This window comes from Vigna radiata, chromosome 9 (genome assembly GCF_000741045.1).
Source record: "Vigna radiata var. radiata cultivar VC1973A chromosome 9, Vradiata_ver6, whole genome shotgun sequence".
Lineage (NCBI taxonomy): Eukaryota > Viridiplantae > Streptophyta > Magnoliopsida > Fabales > Fabaceae > Vigna > Vigna radiata.
Window position 1 is genome coordinate 9,679,697 of NC_028359.1, and position 17,879 is coordinate 9,697,575.

Consider the following 17,879-nt stretch of genomic DNA (forward strand, 5'->3'; position numbering starts at 1 on the left):
TCACAAAAACAAGAACTGAATAAAAGTTTATTACGAGAAAATTGCATTAAACCTTAACTTACAATAATAAAAAAAATACAATTAATCAACTACCGTCTAAAAGAAGATTTAACTTTCATGATTAAAAGTAACAGTGTAAAAATGATGAATTATGAAAATTTTAAAATTCTTACTTTTTATATAAATTTTGATGTTCTATCATTTTAAGTAATCAAATTTATTCTTATATATTGAAATTTAAATTGTTATAAAACATCTTAATTGCTTTATAAAAAAAATCGTTTCGAACTAAAAACTTCTCATTCGAACAACTCATTACACTTTATGAATAAATTCAATTATATAAATATATTAAAATAAAATAATCGTACTAATGTTTTAAATTTTATCCGTTCATCAGTATTTGAATATAAATTTCTGTATAACAATAAGGAATTTTGATTTTAGTATATTAAGATATTCATTGATTTATTATTTTGTTAATTGCTTAAACTTTTTCAATAAATTTGAGCTAGCAATATAAAACAGGTATTGAAACTTCAATTTATGTGGTGAACAAGAGTCAACGACAGATATTGAAGTAAAGACATTGTCAGATCTCTCTTTTCACAATCCTTTAATAAAGCAAGCCACTAAAATAGACTGATTCACTAAAGTTGATAGAAATTTCGTTAAAGTAACAGAAAAAAAGAAGTAAAACAAAGTTGATATGTTGCACAGCTTACCAAACCCACCTTCTGCTGTCGGAAATAATCATTCCTTCCTTTATTGAAGTAAATGCTTCCAATTTTCACAATATTCACTCGTTATCTTTTGTCAGTCCTTCATTCACGTAACTTAGCTTCACTTCCTATTTTCTCAATCCTTTCTTCTCCTCAATTTGGCAACTTCTTTCTCAACTATGCCTGTCCTCGAAACACTTGGTGGTGCTCTTTTTGGTGCTGTTCTTCAGGTGCTATTTGACAAACTCGATTCTCATCAAGTTCTGGGCTTCTTTCGTGGGAGAAATCTTGATGAGAATATAGTCGATCTTATACACCTCCGTTCGTTAGACTTTTCATTTTCCGGCATAGAGAGACTTCCTAACTGAACCTGTTCACTTTATAACTTGCAAGAATTGAAACTAAACTTTTGTTTCAAATTGAAGGAGCTGCCCTTGACTTTGCATGAGCTCACCAATTTGCGCCGCCTTGAACTTATGGAAACTACTTTAACAAAGGTTCCACACCGTTTCGGAGAGTTGAAGAATCTTCACGTGTGGATAAACAAGTTTGCGGTTGGAAAAAGTAGTGAGTTCAGTATTCAACGATTAGGAGAACTTCATCTTTATGGAGAGCAGCTGTCAATTATAAATCTTGAAAATATCTTAAACCCCAATGGGACGAATTTGAAGAATAAATCACATATTGTGACGCTGAGATTACAATGGAATTTGAAGCGGAATAGTGCCGATTCAGTAAAAGAAAGAGAAGTACTTGAGAATCTGCAACCTTCCAGACATTTGAAACACTTGTCAATCGATGGCTATGGTGGCACACAATTCTCCCTTTGGTTATCCAATAATTCTCTATTGAATCTGGTGTCCTTAACCTTGAAAAACTGTAAGCATTGCCTACGGTTGCCTTCCCTTGGACTTTTGACATTTCTAGAGGAGTTGACAATTGATGGCCTTGATTGGATAGGAAGGATAGATGCTGATTTCTACGGGAATAGCTCTTGTGCATTTGAATCCTTGAAAACGTTGAGGTTTAAGGATATGAAGGAATGGGAAGAATGGCAGTGCATGACGGGTGCTTTTCCAAGTCTTCAAAGTCTTTTTTTGACAAATTGTGCCAAGCTGAAAGGGCAATTGCCAGACAAACTTTGTCATTTGAAGCATTTGAGGATTGAAGAATGCTCTGAATTTGAATCATTTCCAAATGAAGGATTATTTGCACCTCAGCTAGCGTCATTTAATATTAGAGGATTGAAGAAATTGAAGTCAATGCCTAAATGCATGTCTGCCCTTCTTCCATCTCTTAATCTTCTGTACATACGCAATTGTCCAGCGCTGGAGTTGTCCGAAGAATGTTTGCCATCAAATGTAAAACTCTTGTATCTCGTGAATTGCTCCAAAGTTGTGGCCTCCCTAAAGGGCGCTTGGGGAACCAACCCTTCCTTAAAAGACTTGCATATTAGCAAAGTGGATTTGGAGTGTTTTCCGGGTGAAGGTTTGCTCCCACTTTCTCTTGTTAAACTAGAGATATATAAGTGTCCAAATCTTAAGAAACTGGACTACAGGGGTCTCTGTCACCTCTCCTCTCTTAAGCAATTGAGTCTTCGTAACTGTCCTATGTTGTTATAAACGTAACTACTTACTGACTTAAAGTCAGTCTCCCTCCCTGTACTCTTTAAATACTCGGCTTTGTATTACTTCTTTGAATAATAAAATATACTCAGTTTTCAGTTTTCACTTCTCGCTCTTTCTCTAACTCTCTGATATACACGTTTGCTCCTCTGCACACCATAGCTGCACTGACAGTGGTATCACAGAGCAAGGTTCGAAACTGGGAGATTAGATGGCCGGCGTAGTGCACAACAACTTTCCCGTGTTCGACGGAAAAGGGTTTGACGACTCGTGTGTCAAAATGGAAGCCATTCTTGGCTATCAAGAAGTTGACGAGATCGTAAGAAAGGGCTTCAAAGAGCCAGCAAAGGTTGAATCTGCGAAAGGCGACTCTGAAGAAACAAAGTGATACAAAGAAAATAAACGTTTAGACTGCAAGGCACGAATGCTTATACATCAGTGTGTATCGGCTGCCATTTTTCAGAAGATTTCGAAAGCGAAAACAGCAAAAGAAGCATGGGATATCTTGCAGGAGGGATACGGTAATTCTGGCAAGGTAAAGAAGGTTCGTTTACAATCCTTGCAGCGTCAATACGAACTTCTTTGTATGAACAACCAAGAAACCATTGTTGAATACATTGGAAGGATTCAAGTTGTTGTAAATGCGATGAGATCCTGCGACAAAGTTGTGAAAGACAGGAAATTAATTCAGAAGATTCTCAGAACCTTGACACCCCAGTTTGATCATATCGTTGTTGCGATAGAAGAGAGCAAGAATCTTGAGGAAATGAAGATAGAGGAGCTACAAAATTCACTAGAAGCACACGAACAGAGATTAATTGAAAGGAGAAATACAGAGAAAGAAATGGGTCTAGGAACAAACCAAGCTCTACAGGCCAAGAGCAGTTACAAATCTAGAGGACGTGAGAATGGAAGAGGCAGAGGCCGCGCTCGTGGAGGTCGAACAGGAGGAAGAAACTCAAGTGTTTCATACCACAACGATGAAGATGAAAACGGTGAAAACAAGAACGGAAGCAAGAGAGGCGGAAGACCTCCAAGAGGACGAGGAAGAGGTAAAATAGACAAAAGAAATATACAATGTTTTACATGCAGTAAATTCGGACATTATGCAAGTGAATGTTGGCATAACGAGGATGTAAAGAAGGATAAAGGCAAAGAGGAGGTTAATCTTGCACAAGATGCTGATAACTCTGACTCTGACCACGTGTTACTAATGAGCACAGTCGAGTGTATTGAAGACAAATACAAGGTGAGTAATTCTGCATGCAGTAATAACAGGTGTAGTGAGTACGAAACCAGTGATTCTGCATGTAACAACACGTGTAACAAATATAAGAATGGTGATTCTGCATGGGACAAATGTGGCAAGACTGAATGTGTGTCCTTTGCTGATAAAGCGAACCGTGTTGAAGACGAATCCTGCTAGTACCTTGACACAGGTTGTTCCAATCATATGACCGGGAAGAAGGATATGCTATTAGACCTGGATCCAAGTATCAAAAGTATCGTGCGATTCGCAGATGACAGTGTGATCATGGCTGAAGGAGCTGGAAGAATTTTGATTAAGAGAAAGGATGGACAACCTGCCTACATGAATAACGTGTTATATGTTCCAAATATGAAAAGCAATTTGTTGAGTTTAGGGCAGTTGCTGGAAAAGGGTTATACTATGACAATGCGTCAAAAACACATAGATGTCTTCGATGAAAGACAATGGCTTGTTCTTAGAGCTCCACTTGCAAAAAACCGAACCTTTAAGGTAAATCTTAATGCTAATGCTGTTCAATGTTTGAATGCTGTTGATTTTAGGGAAGACGCTTGGCTATGGCATTACCGGTTCGGGCATCTGAACTTTAGAAGTCTAAAGCTGCTGAAGAGTAAGAACCTTGTAAAAGGAGCTCCTGACATACAAATTCCCAGCAAAATATGTGAAGGATGTGCTGTTGGGAAGCAAACCAGATCAAAGTTCAAGCAAACCATGTATAAGAGAGCAAAACAACCCCTTGCTGTCATTTACTCAGACGTGTGCGACCCATTCAATGTGGAGACAATAAGAGGTAATAAATACTTCTTGCTCTTTGTAGATGAGTGGACTAGGAAGATATGGGTTTACTTGATTAAGGAGAAGAAGAACGTATACTCATACTTTGTTAAATTTTGTGCTTTGGTGGAGAGAGAGTCCGGTTTGCAGATCAGAATTTTTCGAACAGATGGCGGAGGAGAATTTAACTCACTTGAAATGATGAGTTTTGCATTGGCAAAGGTATCACGCATAAAGTCGTAGCACCGTATACACCCCAACACAACGGTCTTGCTGAAAGACGAAATCGAATGTTGCTCGATATGACAAGATGCATGCTCAAAGCGAAAAAGTTGCCACACTGTTTGTGGGGAGAAGCTGTTTCTACTGCAGCTCATTTGTTGAATAGGAGCCCAACCAGGTCATTGTCCAACTGTACTCCAGAGGAAGCTTGGTCAGGAGTAAAACCCACAGTGAAGAATCTGCGTATTTTTGGATCTGTATGTTATAAAAACACACCAGATGAAAGAAGGAAGAAGTTAGATGATAGAAGTGAGCAGCTTATCCTCGTCGGGTATCATCCAACAAGCGCATATAGAATGTTTAGTCCAAGGAAAAATGAGATAATTGTAAGCAGAGATGTTTTAGTAGATGAAGAAAGCACGTTTGACTGGCAGAATATAGAAACAGAACCAGACGTTGTGCAGGGTATTCTAGAAGACAGCCATGATAAAGAAAAACAAGTAGCTGAAGACAATGAAAACAGTAGTAGGAGATCACAGAGAACTAGATTTCCTTCAACGAGGTTGTCAGGACACGAAGTGTTTGTAGACAGTGAAGTATTGGATTCTGGAGACTTGGTTCATTTTGCATTCTTGGCAGATGCAGAGCCTATCACTTGGAGACAAGCCATTGACATGAAAGAGTGGAAGGAAGCAATGATTGAAGAATTAAGGTCCATCGAGAGGAACAAAACATGGAACATGGTTGAATTACCTCAGCATAAGCGAGCAATTGAGGTAAAATGGGTCTTCAAAACAAAGTATAAGCCAAATGGTGAGATTGCTAAGCTAAAGGCCAGACTCGTTGCAAAGGGGTTTCTGCAGCAGCAAGATGTAGACTATACGAATGTCTATGCGCCAGTTGCAAGGCTTGAGACAGTAAGACTTGTGGTAGCAGTTGCTGTCTTCAATAGCTGGAAAATTCAACAGTTGGACGTCAAGTCAGCGTTTCTAAATGGGCCTCTAGAGGAAGAAGTCTATGTAAGACAACCACCTGGTTTTGAGAAGAAAGGTGAAGAGCAAAAGGTGTACAGGCTTAACAAGGCACTATACGGGCTTAAGCAAGCACCAAGGGCTTGGAATAACCATATTAATGCGTTATTACTCAAGCTGGGATTTCGGAAAAGCTCTGTTGAATTTGGCATTTACGTAAAGATCATTGACTTGCAGAACAAGCTTCTAGTGTGTCTCTACGTAGATGATCTTCTTGTTACTGGAGATTCAGAGGAAGAAATTGACGCATTCAAGGAAAGGATGAAGGAAGAATTTGATATAACAGACCTAGGCAAACTGAATCACTTCCTCGGATTTGAATTTGTTGAAACAGCAAATGGAGTCATTTTGCATCAGAGAAGATATATAAATGAAGTCTTGAAGCGTTTCAACATGAGTAATTGCAACAGTGTTTCAATACCTGTCATAGTGATAACTTTTTGGCAAGTATACCAAATCGTTACAAGTAATACAGTGAATAAGTAAAGTATCGTTCTCCCAAGGGACTTGTGCAACACGACAATTCTTCCTTTTATAACTCAATTAGACATCAAAATACACAAAACAATGCAAGAAACTATTTTTTTTTTGTATTTTATCAACAGTTCGTGTGCTAGGAATTAGTCTTTGACTAACATTACAGTAACATCCTGGATAAAATACGTTCTCTGTTCAAGCATTCACATAAGCGTATTTTGATTTAATTCCTTAAAGCAAGTTCTAAAATTATCTATTAAATTATTAATTTCTTAATTAATTCAACAGATAATTTTGCATTAAAATCAGATGTTTAGAATGACCAAAATTACAGAAGCTATTCCTAGCATCGTTCCTTTTAGTTTCTTTTCTTACGTTTCTGGTTCTAAAAATACTTCCCAATACAAAAGAACCTTTAAAAAGAATTATACTTCCGTATAATCTAAAGCAAGTCAAGAAAAGAACAAGAACAGAGACATATATTGCACAGGAAATTTACATTAATGTATCGTCATACAACCAATTCCAATGAACAGAAAAATTAGCCTCTCCTAGACATCGAAAACATACTCTTTACAACAATTCCTTGCAGAAAGTGAAGTCTTGATGTCTTGAAGGGTCTCCTGATGGTCTTCTCCAGTTTCCCAGAGCGTTTTTCTATTTTTCGTGTCAGGAGATAGTTTCTGTCTGTCTCTCACGTCTCTTTAAGAACCAGTTAATTTTCATTAACTTTCACCATTCGCTCAGCGCACAGAGGCAGATTCGCTGTGCGAATTTCATTTTCTGGTTGCTCTTCAACTGCTGTCATTCGCTTAGCGCACATAGTCTGGTGCGCTCTGTGAATTTTAATTTTGTATTCTTGAGCAATTCGCTAAGCGCACATTATTTGGTGCGCTATGCGAATATTAAATTTCTGCCCTCTTTTATGAAATAATTCGCTTAGCGCACAGTATGGGTGCGCTCTGCGAATTTTGTTTTTCTGGCTCTTCTAATTTGCTTGCGCTCTGCGAGAATTGGCTGACAACTTCCCATTTATACATCTTTTCATGAACAATATTTTACGAAACAATCTACTTCCTATTACAACTTTTCACTGAGTAATAACATGAATAATTATAAAATTGAGATCATTTATAAGTGTAAAAATAACTCATTTTCACACTTATCACATAGCAAACTTGAAGCTCGCAGATCAACCAGAAGAAGAACGGGTAGATGCCTCTCTATATAAGCAAATTGTCGGATCCTTGAGATACATCTGCAACAATAGGCCTGATATAAGCTATGGTGTCGGCTTATTGAGCAGGTTAATGAACGAACCTAGAACTTCACATATGGGAGCAGCAAAACACGTTTTGAGATATTTGAAGGGGACAGCAAGTTATGGTCTTCTGTTCCCGAAAGATTCACGCAGCACAAAGGGTATATTAGAAGTGTGGTGCGATTCAGATTGGAGTGGAGACAAAGTTGATAGGAGAAGCACATTTGGCTATTTCATTCGGTATGAAGGGGCACCTATTTCATGGTGTTCCAGGAAGCAAAGTATTGTAGCACTTTCAACATGTGAAGCAGAATATATAGCATCTGCGGAAACAGCTTGTCAGTGCATCTGGTTGGAATCACTTCTTGGAGACTTGAAGATTCAATGCAGAAAGCCTATGCAGTTGATGGTGGATAACAAATTTGCCATAAGCTTGTCCAAGAACCCGATGTTTCACGGGAGAAGCAAACATATTTCAACAAAGTTTCATTTCTTAAGGGATCTGGTTAATCAAGGGAAAATTGAACTATTGTACTGTCCCACTGAAACGCAAGTTGCTGACATTTTTACTAAACCCCTAAGACAGAACATATTTGAAGCTTTGAGAAGTCTGCTGAACGTAAAGCCTTTTCTTTAGTAGTTATGTTTAGGGGGGTATGTTGTTATAAACGTAACTACTAACTGACTTAAAGTCAGTCTCCCTGTACTCTTTAAATACTCGGCTTTGTATTACTTCTTTGAATAATACAATATACTCAGTTTTCAGTTTTCACTTCTCGCTCTTTCTCTAACTCTCTGATATACACGTTTGCTCCTCTGCACCTTCTCACCATAGCTGCACTGACATCCTATACTCCAATGCTTGCCAGAGGAGGGTCTGCCCAAATCCATTTTAATACTCGAAATTGAAGGTTGTCCGTTGCTCAAACAGCGGTGCAAGAAACAAGAAGGTGAAGACTGGAAAAAGATTGTTCATATTAAATCCATAAAAGTTGATGACAAAGAAGTAAAGATATAAGTGGAAAGACAAATATACCAATGCAGCAATTCTCATATGCTTACATTTGTCGTCTGGTTCCTCAGGTTGCTCAGGTTCTCCTCACCATTTTCTTCACACATGAAATTTTTGTCTTTTTAAAGGTCGTATTATCGTTATTCTCTTTTGAAGTTGGTTAGCAATGTGTATATTTAAGAAACAGAGTTATGGTTAAAAAACAGTCCAGGATACCCTGTGTGTACTATTTTCTGCTTAAAATGTTTCATGGATTACATAAAATACAATGGATTACATAAAAATAAGGGTTGTCAAGTATTGCCTACTTTAAGAGTGTCAAATTTCATGAAAACTTAAACTTAGACAGAGGATTGGAGGTCCAAAAATGGATTTTATATCCCAAACACACTTTACATAGTTTGGTGTGTGCATAACTTCTTATGCCTACTTTCAATATATCGACTTTGTTGTTGTCTCTTATAAGAGAGAATTCCAAATAAATGATGAATGTTGTAATATTATTATTAAAATTGTCATATTATATTTGTGATGAAAAATATTTATCACGTTTTTTTAAACTGTCATATATATAGAAATACTGACATTTAAAACTGACACAAAATAAAAAATTTATCACCAAATATACTAATTTTTTCATTTACGGTTAACTGTCATCTGAAACCGTTGGAAAAATTGAGATGAATTAGCAGTTATTATATACTAATCCCCACAATTAAGGGTTGTATGACCATTCTTGTCACATATTTCACATTGAAATTTGTAATTATGTGCTTAACTAGATGAAAAAACATTCTAAGAAATTCTAAAAGGACGTAAGTTTTGAACATTTATTTTGCTTCTATGATTGCCACGACCACCCCCTATTTTGATTTGCAGTAGAAAAGACGAGTTTATATGTCGAAAACTGGCGGAATAGGATGAAGGCCTTCAAATAAGATTAGCTTAAAGATGGATTGTTCTTTACATAATTAAATATATATATATATATATATATATATATATATATATATTAATTGGTACATTTTAACAGAGTGTACTAAATTTTAGGTTACAAAAAAATTTTTATTAAAAAAACTAACGGTAAATTCAAAAGTATTTTAATAATTTTAAAATTTAATTTAAAATAAAAAAATAAAAAGTATTTAATTGTTATATAATTGGTTCACGTGTAGATGGATAAAAGTAGTTGTTTTTTAAAATAAAAAATAAAATAAAAGGTAATAAATATCCATATATGTGGATCAATCATATAACAAATAAATAATTTTTATTTTTTATTTTAAATTAAATTTTAAATTTATTAAAATACCTTAATTTAAAGTTAGTTTTTTAAAAAGGGACATTTTTTGTAATGTTAGAATGTACCAACTAAAAAATCCTTACGTAAATTAGAAAAAATATATATATATATATATATATATATATATATATATATTAAATTTTTGGAAGATATTAGATTATTAAATAAAACATATCATAAAAAAAACTCAGAATTTATATTCAATCAAGTTTTATACAAAGAGGTCAAGGCAAAGTAGAAGGGACATTTGACAACTCTGGTTTCGAAGCAGTTATCCACCATATCTTTCATTCTCTTACTTTTAATTTTATAATATATTTTACTCTATTTATGGAAGACTAACCTTCTAAGAGTATTTCACTCTAAGTTTAGTATGGATTTTGATATTAGATTGAAATAATCTTTTTGTTATTTTGATTATTGATTTGAATTATCTTTTTTTTATATTTTCTATCTCTCAATCACGTCAAAAATAATGGTTTTATAACGTAGCTAATTAGCAAAATATTTTAATCTACATGTATATTGATAATTTTAATTGAGAATGTACTTTTATTGAATATAGAAACTTTCATATAATTGAATGAGTTTTTCCTATCAATTGAGGATGTATTTTGTTTAGTAGTAAAAGCTTTAACAATAATTAGTCAATAATGTATTTTGATTAATTAACTTTTAACTTGGTTAAGAGATAAAAGAATAGATATGATTAAACATCATAGGATTGAATTGAGAATGTACTGTGGTTGAATTTATTGTGAATAATCTAAAAAGGTCTTGCATTTGATTGAGAATGTACTTTGATTAACTGCATGATCACCATCAAATTAATTAAGAATGTACTTTAATTAATTTAAAATAAAAAATAATATATGTGATTAACCGAAGATGAATTTATTTTGGAAAAATAGTGGAATTATCCTTAAGAATGTACTTTAATTAATTTAAAATAAAAAATAATATATGTGATTAACCGAAGATGAATTTATTTTGGAAAAATAGTGGAATTATCCTATTTTTATTATAATTGTTTTAAAGTCTTTTATATGTTATTTCACATTTACATTAATCTTCAATATTAATTTTATTATGATAGACTTTTACTTTTATCTTTTTAGCATTGCATTGTGTCTTACTAACCTTTCTTATCACTAGTACAAAAACTGCGTATAACGTCACACATTCAATGTCCAATAATAGAACAACCAACGTTAACAATGGTCGGTGACATTGTGTAAATAAATTCAATCGCTCAACGTTGTTTAAAAATGCAAGCCTCCGTCTAGAAAGAAATGACCTAGTAATCATATGACGTCCGCTTAAGAAAAAGTAGACATCTAATCCAAAATAAATAAATCCTAAAGAGTCATTTGCTTCAACATCAGTTTTATGTCTCATCGCCTTTTCAGTAGATGTCATATCCTCCTTTACATTCAACTGGGTATTGTGCATTTAGTCGCATATTAGACGTCGACTTTTTGTACTAGCTGACTTGTTCTGCAAAAAGTTAACGTCGGTCTCTATAATTCAACGTTACTTTAACATTTTTCGATATGACGTCGGTCTCGATTTCGCTGTTAAAAGCCCAAAAGCATCAATGTTGTATGCGGTTTTTGTACTAGTGTATTCTTTCATAAGAATCAAGTTTGTTAACTACTAACTTGACAATAATAAAGTTGTCTTGTTAAGTAGTAGTAATTTGATAGTGTCAATGACAGTGTATCAAATTATATATACCTTGTAAGAAAATGACAACATATCAAATATTCTTTGTTGCATTTGTCTGAATCGTTACTCTTTTACTAGAAAACATAATAGCAGGGTTTGATTTAAAGATCAATGTTACTGTCACCCTTAAATACGTTGGGCTAGGCCTATGTCAGGTCAAGTTCGATCAAGTCTAACTTTAGTTGAGATTAGGTTAGGTTGGAGTCATTGAGACAAAAAGAAATTATGTCAAGTTTGACTAAGTGGAGTTGGGTCAAATCAAATTAAGTTGGGTTGAGTCGAATTGACCTAAACTTTAAGTTGAACAAAATTTGAATTTGAGAGTAGAAAAAATTTCAAATTATTACTTTTTAGTAGAATTAGAAATTATTCCATTTTAAGTAATGTAATTACTCTAATGAAATTCTAAAATTTCTATTTCTTTCAAAATTTCTTATACAAAACAACATATTTTGTCATAAAGCATTTCAAATTCAAAAAAAAAAATAATAATAATTACTCTCTTAAAATTCCTTATCGAAACAAAAGGTTAGGATGATCTTAGAAAGTTATTCCTCTTGATAAAGGGTTGTATGAGTTTGCTTTTTCATATTTGGAAAACTTGAGGAAATTGGTTCTTGGAACTTGCTTTAAGAGGTTTAGGGTCTTTGCTTAACTAAAGATTTTGTTCATCAAAATCTATCTATTTTTGTTGCTAAAGCTGTTGGAACACCCTTTCTTTGAACAACGACCTTAAATAATCGAAGGGTATTTTGCAAGGATTTTAGTGGACATGGTTGGAAATTTCACATTAATGTAGCTAGGTAGAAACCTTACCTTAGAAGCCGATTTTGTAGGGTTGAGTAAAACTTAAAATATACTTTTTAGCATGGTATCAGAGTCATTAATTAGAGCCTATTGTATCGAAATTTGATGTTTATTGGGTCTAATTTTCCACCCACTATCAAACCACCCATTAATGTCTATAGTCTCACACTCGATATGTATATACCTCGATGTGAGGATGTGTTAAAAGTCTCACATTAACTAGAGATAAGACCATTTCAAAATATATAAGTTGGTACAAACATCACCTTACAAAAAGATTTTATAATTTGAGTTATATTTAAAATATAATTCTTATTTTCATAATGTTGGGTCTATCAAGGAGGAGGTTCACCGGGGAGATACAAACATCAATGAGATATGATAAGACCATTTCAAAATATATAAGTTGGTACAAACATCACCTTACAAAAAGATTTTATAATTTGAGTTATATTTAAAATATAATTCTTATTTTCATAATGTTGGGTCTATCAAGGAGGAGGTTCACCGGGGAGATACAAACATCAATGAGATATGAGTCCAACCATCAGTTCTGATACCACTATTGGGTCTATCAAGGAGGAGGTTCACCGGGGAGATACAAACACCAATGAAATATGAGCCCAACCATATAAAGGATTGACACCACTCTCTACCCAAAACCTTAAGCCAATGGGTTAACGGGTCTTTCATCTTTATATAGTGCTTTATTTTCTCACTTTTATCCAATGTGAGACTTTGGACTCGCACTTACATTCCCAACACATAACTGTAGGAGAAACAATTTGGAGAAAATTCAACTTGCTGGACAAGAGAAGGTTGTTCATAATGATAAGGATCTTCAGATGGTTAAACAGAAATATTTTCCCTAACAAAGGAAGGATAGGTTGATAATTTTCTTCATCATAATTTTTCTGAACCTGTTAGGTTGGATTTTTTTTTTTTTTAAATAACAATTATTGAGAATAGTGATATAATGAAGTGCCTTGTACACTTCAAGATTTCTCTATTATGGGAGAGGTTCCAAATGACAGAGTTGTTGATGAAAATACCTCTAATTTTGGTTTCCAAATGCTGGGGATATGGTACAGGAGGAGGAGAAATCACTTAGTGAACCTTAGAAATTGGTATAAAAGCAAGGTCAGACCACTTGAGAACCACCTCTTACACCACTAGAAGGTATTTGCATGGTTCTTGATGTTTCTATAGGAATTTTTATGTTGTTTAAAAAAATAATTTTGGATGCCAAAATATCATTGTTTATGGATTAATTATGCTAACGAGTCTAAAGAGGAAATTCCTTCTAATAATGCGGTTTGTGCTGAGTTCTATAACTAAATTAATGACAATGAGTCACAGTAACATTCATAAAGAAACTTGTATTCCTCCTTTTCCAGAAAAACAACAATACTTATTGTTCATTACCAAAAAAGAAAAAAAAAAACAAAAATCTTGCTCTTGATACATCATTTCCCGTATACATGTGTGGGGTAACATTGTTACTTCATTAAGATAAGGAGTAACAATTTGGAACTGTGGATGTAGCTCTTCCATGGGCATTACTGCAAGAACAAGCTGCTGGTTTTCCTGCTTTGGAAGATTTAATGTCAACTTGATCCAACACAATGTCGAAACAACCTTTTGAACCGCAAGCTAAGGTAATAGCTTTGTCATCTGCTGATGTTCCTTGAAACCCTCGAAATGTCACCCCACTCACTTCAACTCCTCCTTCACTCTAATCACGCCAAATTCAGTGAAACATTTATATATATATGTATATATGCAATGAAATGAGATTGACAAACCAAGATGCAGTCAAATGAGTAATTTTGAACGATACAAATATGAGATCAGAAATCAACTGAATTTTAGTGAAATACGATACGAATATGATATTACAAATATATATAGTAATATGAAAGTAAAGTGAATATACCTCTACACCGACGTAGTTTTGATCTATAAGTATTGGGTGGTATGTTTGTGTTAATGTAATTTTCTCATAAGTGATGTTTCTGGCATAACCTGGTCCATTCTGTAAGAAAACGACAACATATAAGATATTTTTTGTTGCATTCTTCTGAATCATTACTCTCTTATCAGAAAACATATATATAGCATGGTTTGATTTGAAGAACAATGTTACTGCCACCCTTTAAATACCTTAAATGTCTTGATTCTTGCTCCATTTTGAGTATTCGTGAAGCTGCAATCATATACATAAACTTGTTCCACTTTGTCATGGCCATTGTTTTTACCCAAGCTTCCAATGCTGATTAATTCAATGAAGGAAAATTTTATAGATCAATGTCATGTTCATCTATCATTTTCATATAATTTCATCAAATATTTAGATTTGAAGATATGGTTGCTAATATATATAAACCTTATTCCATGGCCTGGTCCACAGGCAATTCCAGTGGCATTAATGTCAGAAGAGTCACCTATGATTGCAATACAGTCATCACCTGTGTAGAAAGACAACATAAATGAAAGTTGCAGATGTAGTAATTCCTTTACAATTCTACTGAAATTTGATTAAGTACATAAGATGAAAATTTGGTTTACCAGTAGCTATGTTGGAATCTTTTACCAAGATTCTTTTGGAAGAAGAAATGTCGATTCCATCGGTGTTAGGGCTATCACCGGGAGATTTAATGTTAATATTGGAGAATGTGGCACCCTCACAACCATTTATGGTAATGTGAGCATGTGGACTATTTGTGATGCTCAAGGAACTAACAATGAGACCATTGCATGAATTGAAAGCAAGGACCTGCACCATCCAAATTGCTTATAAGTTGATGTTGTAAGATTGAGTGTGTTAAGAAGTGAATTTAAGTCTAAGTTAGACCCATAAAACACCCACAAAACAGGTACGTAAGGTAAGGTTTACAGACATAGCTTTCGCATATATTATGGTAAGAAGTGAACTTTAAATCTAACTCAACCTCATAAAATCAGTTTGTAAAGTGAAATTTGCACCCACTTATATATATTATAAATTAGTTTTATCTCTAATTGATACAAAACTTTCAACGGAGTTTAGATACAAAATATACTTAATATTATATTGGAGTCCGAGTTAAAATTTATTTTAACGTAATTTATTATTTGTCAAATCTATTATTCTATTATTGTTATTGAACAATGTATTAATATCTAGTCTTATGTATATATATTTATTTTGTGAGTGACAGTGATTTATAAAATTAAGTTAGACTAAAACTTTTTATTATTTTCAAATTTTTTAATAAGTAGTTTTCAAAGAAACATCTATGAGTTCATCAAGAATAAGCAGCATGTTTTTTTATTGCAAACCCTTATGAAAAAATCAAGTATATAATGATCTAACCGATGGTCGTTGACAGTTTTTGCATGTCCACCAAGAAGAACCGAGGCCATCGATTAATCCTCCAGTTCCATCGATCGTGAGACCATTCACGTTTGAGATCCAAATTATCGAAGATTTATCACCTAGCCATGCATCCTGGCTTGCTACAATTATTTTTCCTTGAAGCTGCAAGTGTTGAAAAATTAATAAACAAAATAAGGAATATTTAGTTTATTGTAAGAAATTCTTGAAAAAAAAAATGGAAGGAAGGACTCATTTGTATATGTATTAGGATCTTGTATTATAAGCTATGAAAAGTAAAGAATTATTTTTAAAAATATTGTATTTCATTAGTCTGTTTTCAATTTATATACTTTCATGCATTTTTATAATTTTTAAAAAATTTGGTTTTAAACTAATATTATATATATAAAAAAAAAAATTGTTTGCGATATCAGTAAAATTATTTAATTGTGTAAAATTTGAAATTTTAAGATCATTAAAATTTCTTTACTGAAAAGTATTAAAAAGCCTGGACCAAAATAGTACTCATTTCAGCATTCATTAGCACACTAATATACTTTTGTACAACTAAAAAGTATAGTTTTATGTTATATATTATATAGTCATATGATATATTTATGCATATATAATTATTTAATGCATTCTATGGATTGAGAGTTATTTTAAGTTGTGAGTCTATACACATTATTCATCTTAATTATTTGAAATTAATAATATTGTATTTTTATTTAAATTTTATATACTTTAATTTATTCCAAGTACTGTTAATAAATTTTATAATATGAAAATAAATGTTCAGGTTTTTTTTTTGAAATATAATAATTTAAAAATAGTTAGTTAATTATTTTATTTTTTACCTTTATAAATAGTTTAACATTAAATTATGTTAACATCATTATAAATCCCTACTGGGAAAATTAATGAAATAATTGACTATAACATTTAAGTATTTATAAAACCTACTAAGAAACCACAACTCATCTTTCAAATGGACTATTTTTATTTTATTACTCTTTTGAGCATCTATTAACATTAATATTGATATTGAATATCTACTATCAATTAAAATAGAAAATAATTAATTATTTCAAGTAGTTTTTTTTTTTCAACAGTTTCCATTTAATTTAATTCATTTACATAGTTTAAATTATGGATTATAACTACTCATGGACTTTACATAACATCGTATCATAGATTAGGGTTTAATTTAAATATGAAGAAATCAGAGTATGATTAAAAGTTGAATAATAAACTGAACATGCTATACCTGAATTTGAATGTTTTTGGCTTGGCAAGGACCCTTCAAGATTATGTTCTTCTTCAGTAAAAATACTCCGTTTGATGGTATAACTAGGCTTGATTCACCTTCTGTCGAACAAGCCTTTTTCCAAGCACTTAAGAATGCCTGTTATCATTTCAAAACCGAAAGTTCATAATTCGCCTAAACTTATATAAATTGTGTACAAAACTACCAAATATATATATATATATATATATATATATATATATATATATATATATATATATATATATATATAGCTGTCAAAACGGGTCACTTGGCTTGACCTGACCCAGTTCATCACGGGTTAGTCACTTAATAAGTCAATCCAACCCGATTCGTTTATTAGCGAGCCAGAAAAATTTGAACACAGCTCGATCCATCACGGGTTGGTGGGTAAACAAGTTGGTTCACTGATTCACTTAATTACAATTTTTTTAAATAAATAAATTATAAAATTTCTATAATTTAAATCTAAAATAATTTCACTTCCAAATTTTATTCCCAACATAGTGATTAATTAAGGTTTAAACCCTTTTTTGGTCCCTAAGTTAAGTTCTGATGTTCAATTAAGTTCCTGATTTTAAAAATGTCAACCTTTAGTCCCTATGATATGAAAAATGTATCAAATCAGTCCTCATGACAGGACTAAAGGTTGACATTTTTAAAAGCGGGAAGTAAACTGAACATTAAAACTTAACTTAGGGACCAAAAAAGGTTTAAACCGATTAATTAATTTTGAAAATAGAAAAATTAAATAATTTTTTCAAATAAAAATGAAAGAAAGAAGAGAAACAACGAAAATATATACCTGGGAGTCATCAGTTTCGCCATCTCCTTTGGCACCATAATCAATCACATTGTATGTGTTGGAAGATGCCATCAAGAACCTCTTACAAAAACATGGTGAAACAAAGAAAGGAATCAAAACACAAGTGATTATTAGTCTCTGCATGTTTAGGAATAATGAAGTTGACAGAGCAATATGCATGTAATATGAGAAAACAAAGCAT

General features: G+C 32.9%; 1 protein-coding gene and 1 pseudogene across 1 annotated transcript; one reads left to right on the top strand and one right to left on the bottom strand.

Annotated features, from left to right (window-relative positions):
- The first annotated feature begins 901 nt into the window (after positions 1 to 901).
- LOC106773802 lies at positions 902 to 2,344 on the top strand (annotated as a pseudogene).
- An 11,346-nt stretch (positions 2,345 to 13,690) lies between these two features.
- LOC106773279 (probable polygalacturonase At3g15720) lies at positions 13,691 to 17,821 on the bottom strand. The gene is made up of 8 exons (XM_014659985.2): positions 17,678 to 17,821; positions 16,855 to 16,992; positions 15,585 to 15,749; positions 14,798 to 15,005; positions 14,616 to 14,697; positions 14,393 to 14,501; positions 14,166 to 14,264; positions 13,691 to 13,964 (listed from the first exon to the last, which is right to left on the bottom strand). The coding sequence occupies exons 1-8, from the start codon at positions 17,819 to 17,821 to the stop codon at positions 13,737 to 13,739; spliced, it is 1,173 nt and encodes a 390-aa protein (XP_014515471.2). The 3' UTR covers positions 13,691 to 13,736.
- Between the last annotated feature and the right edge of the window lie 58 nt (positions 17,822 to 17,879).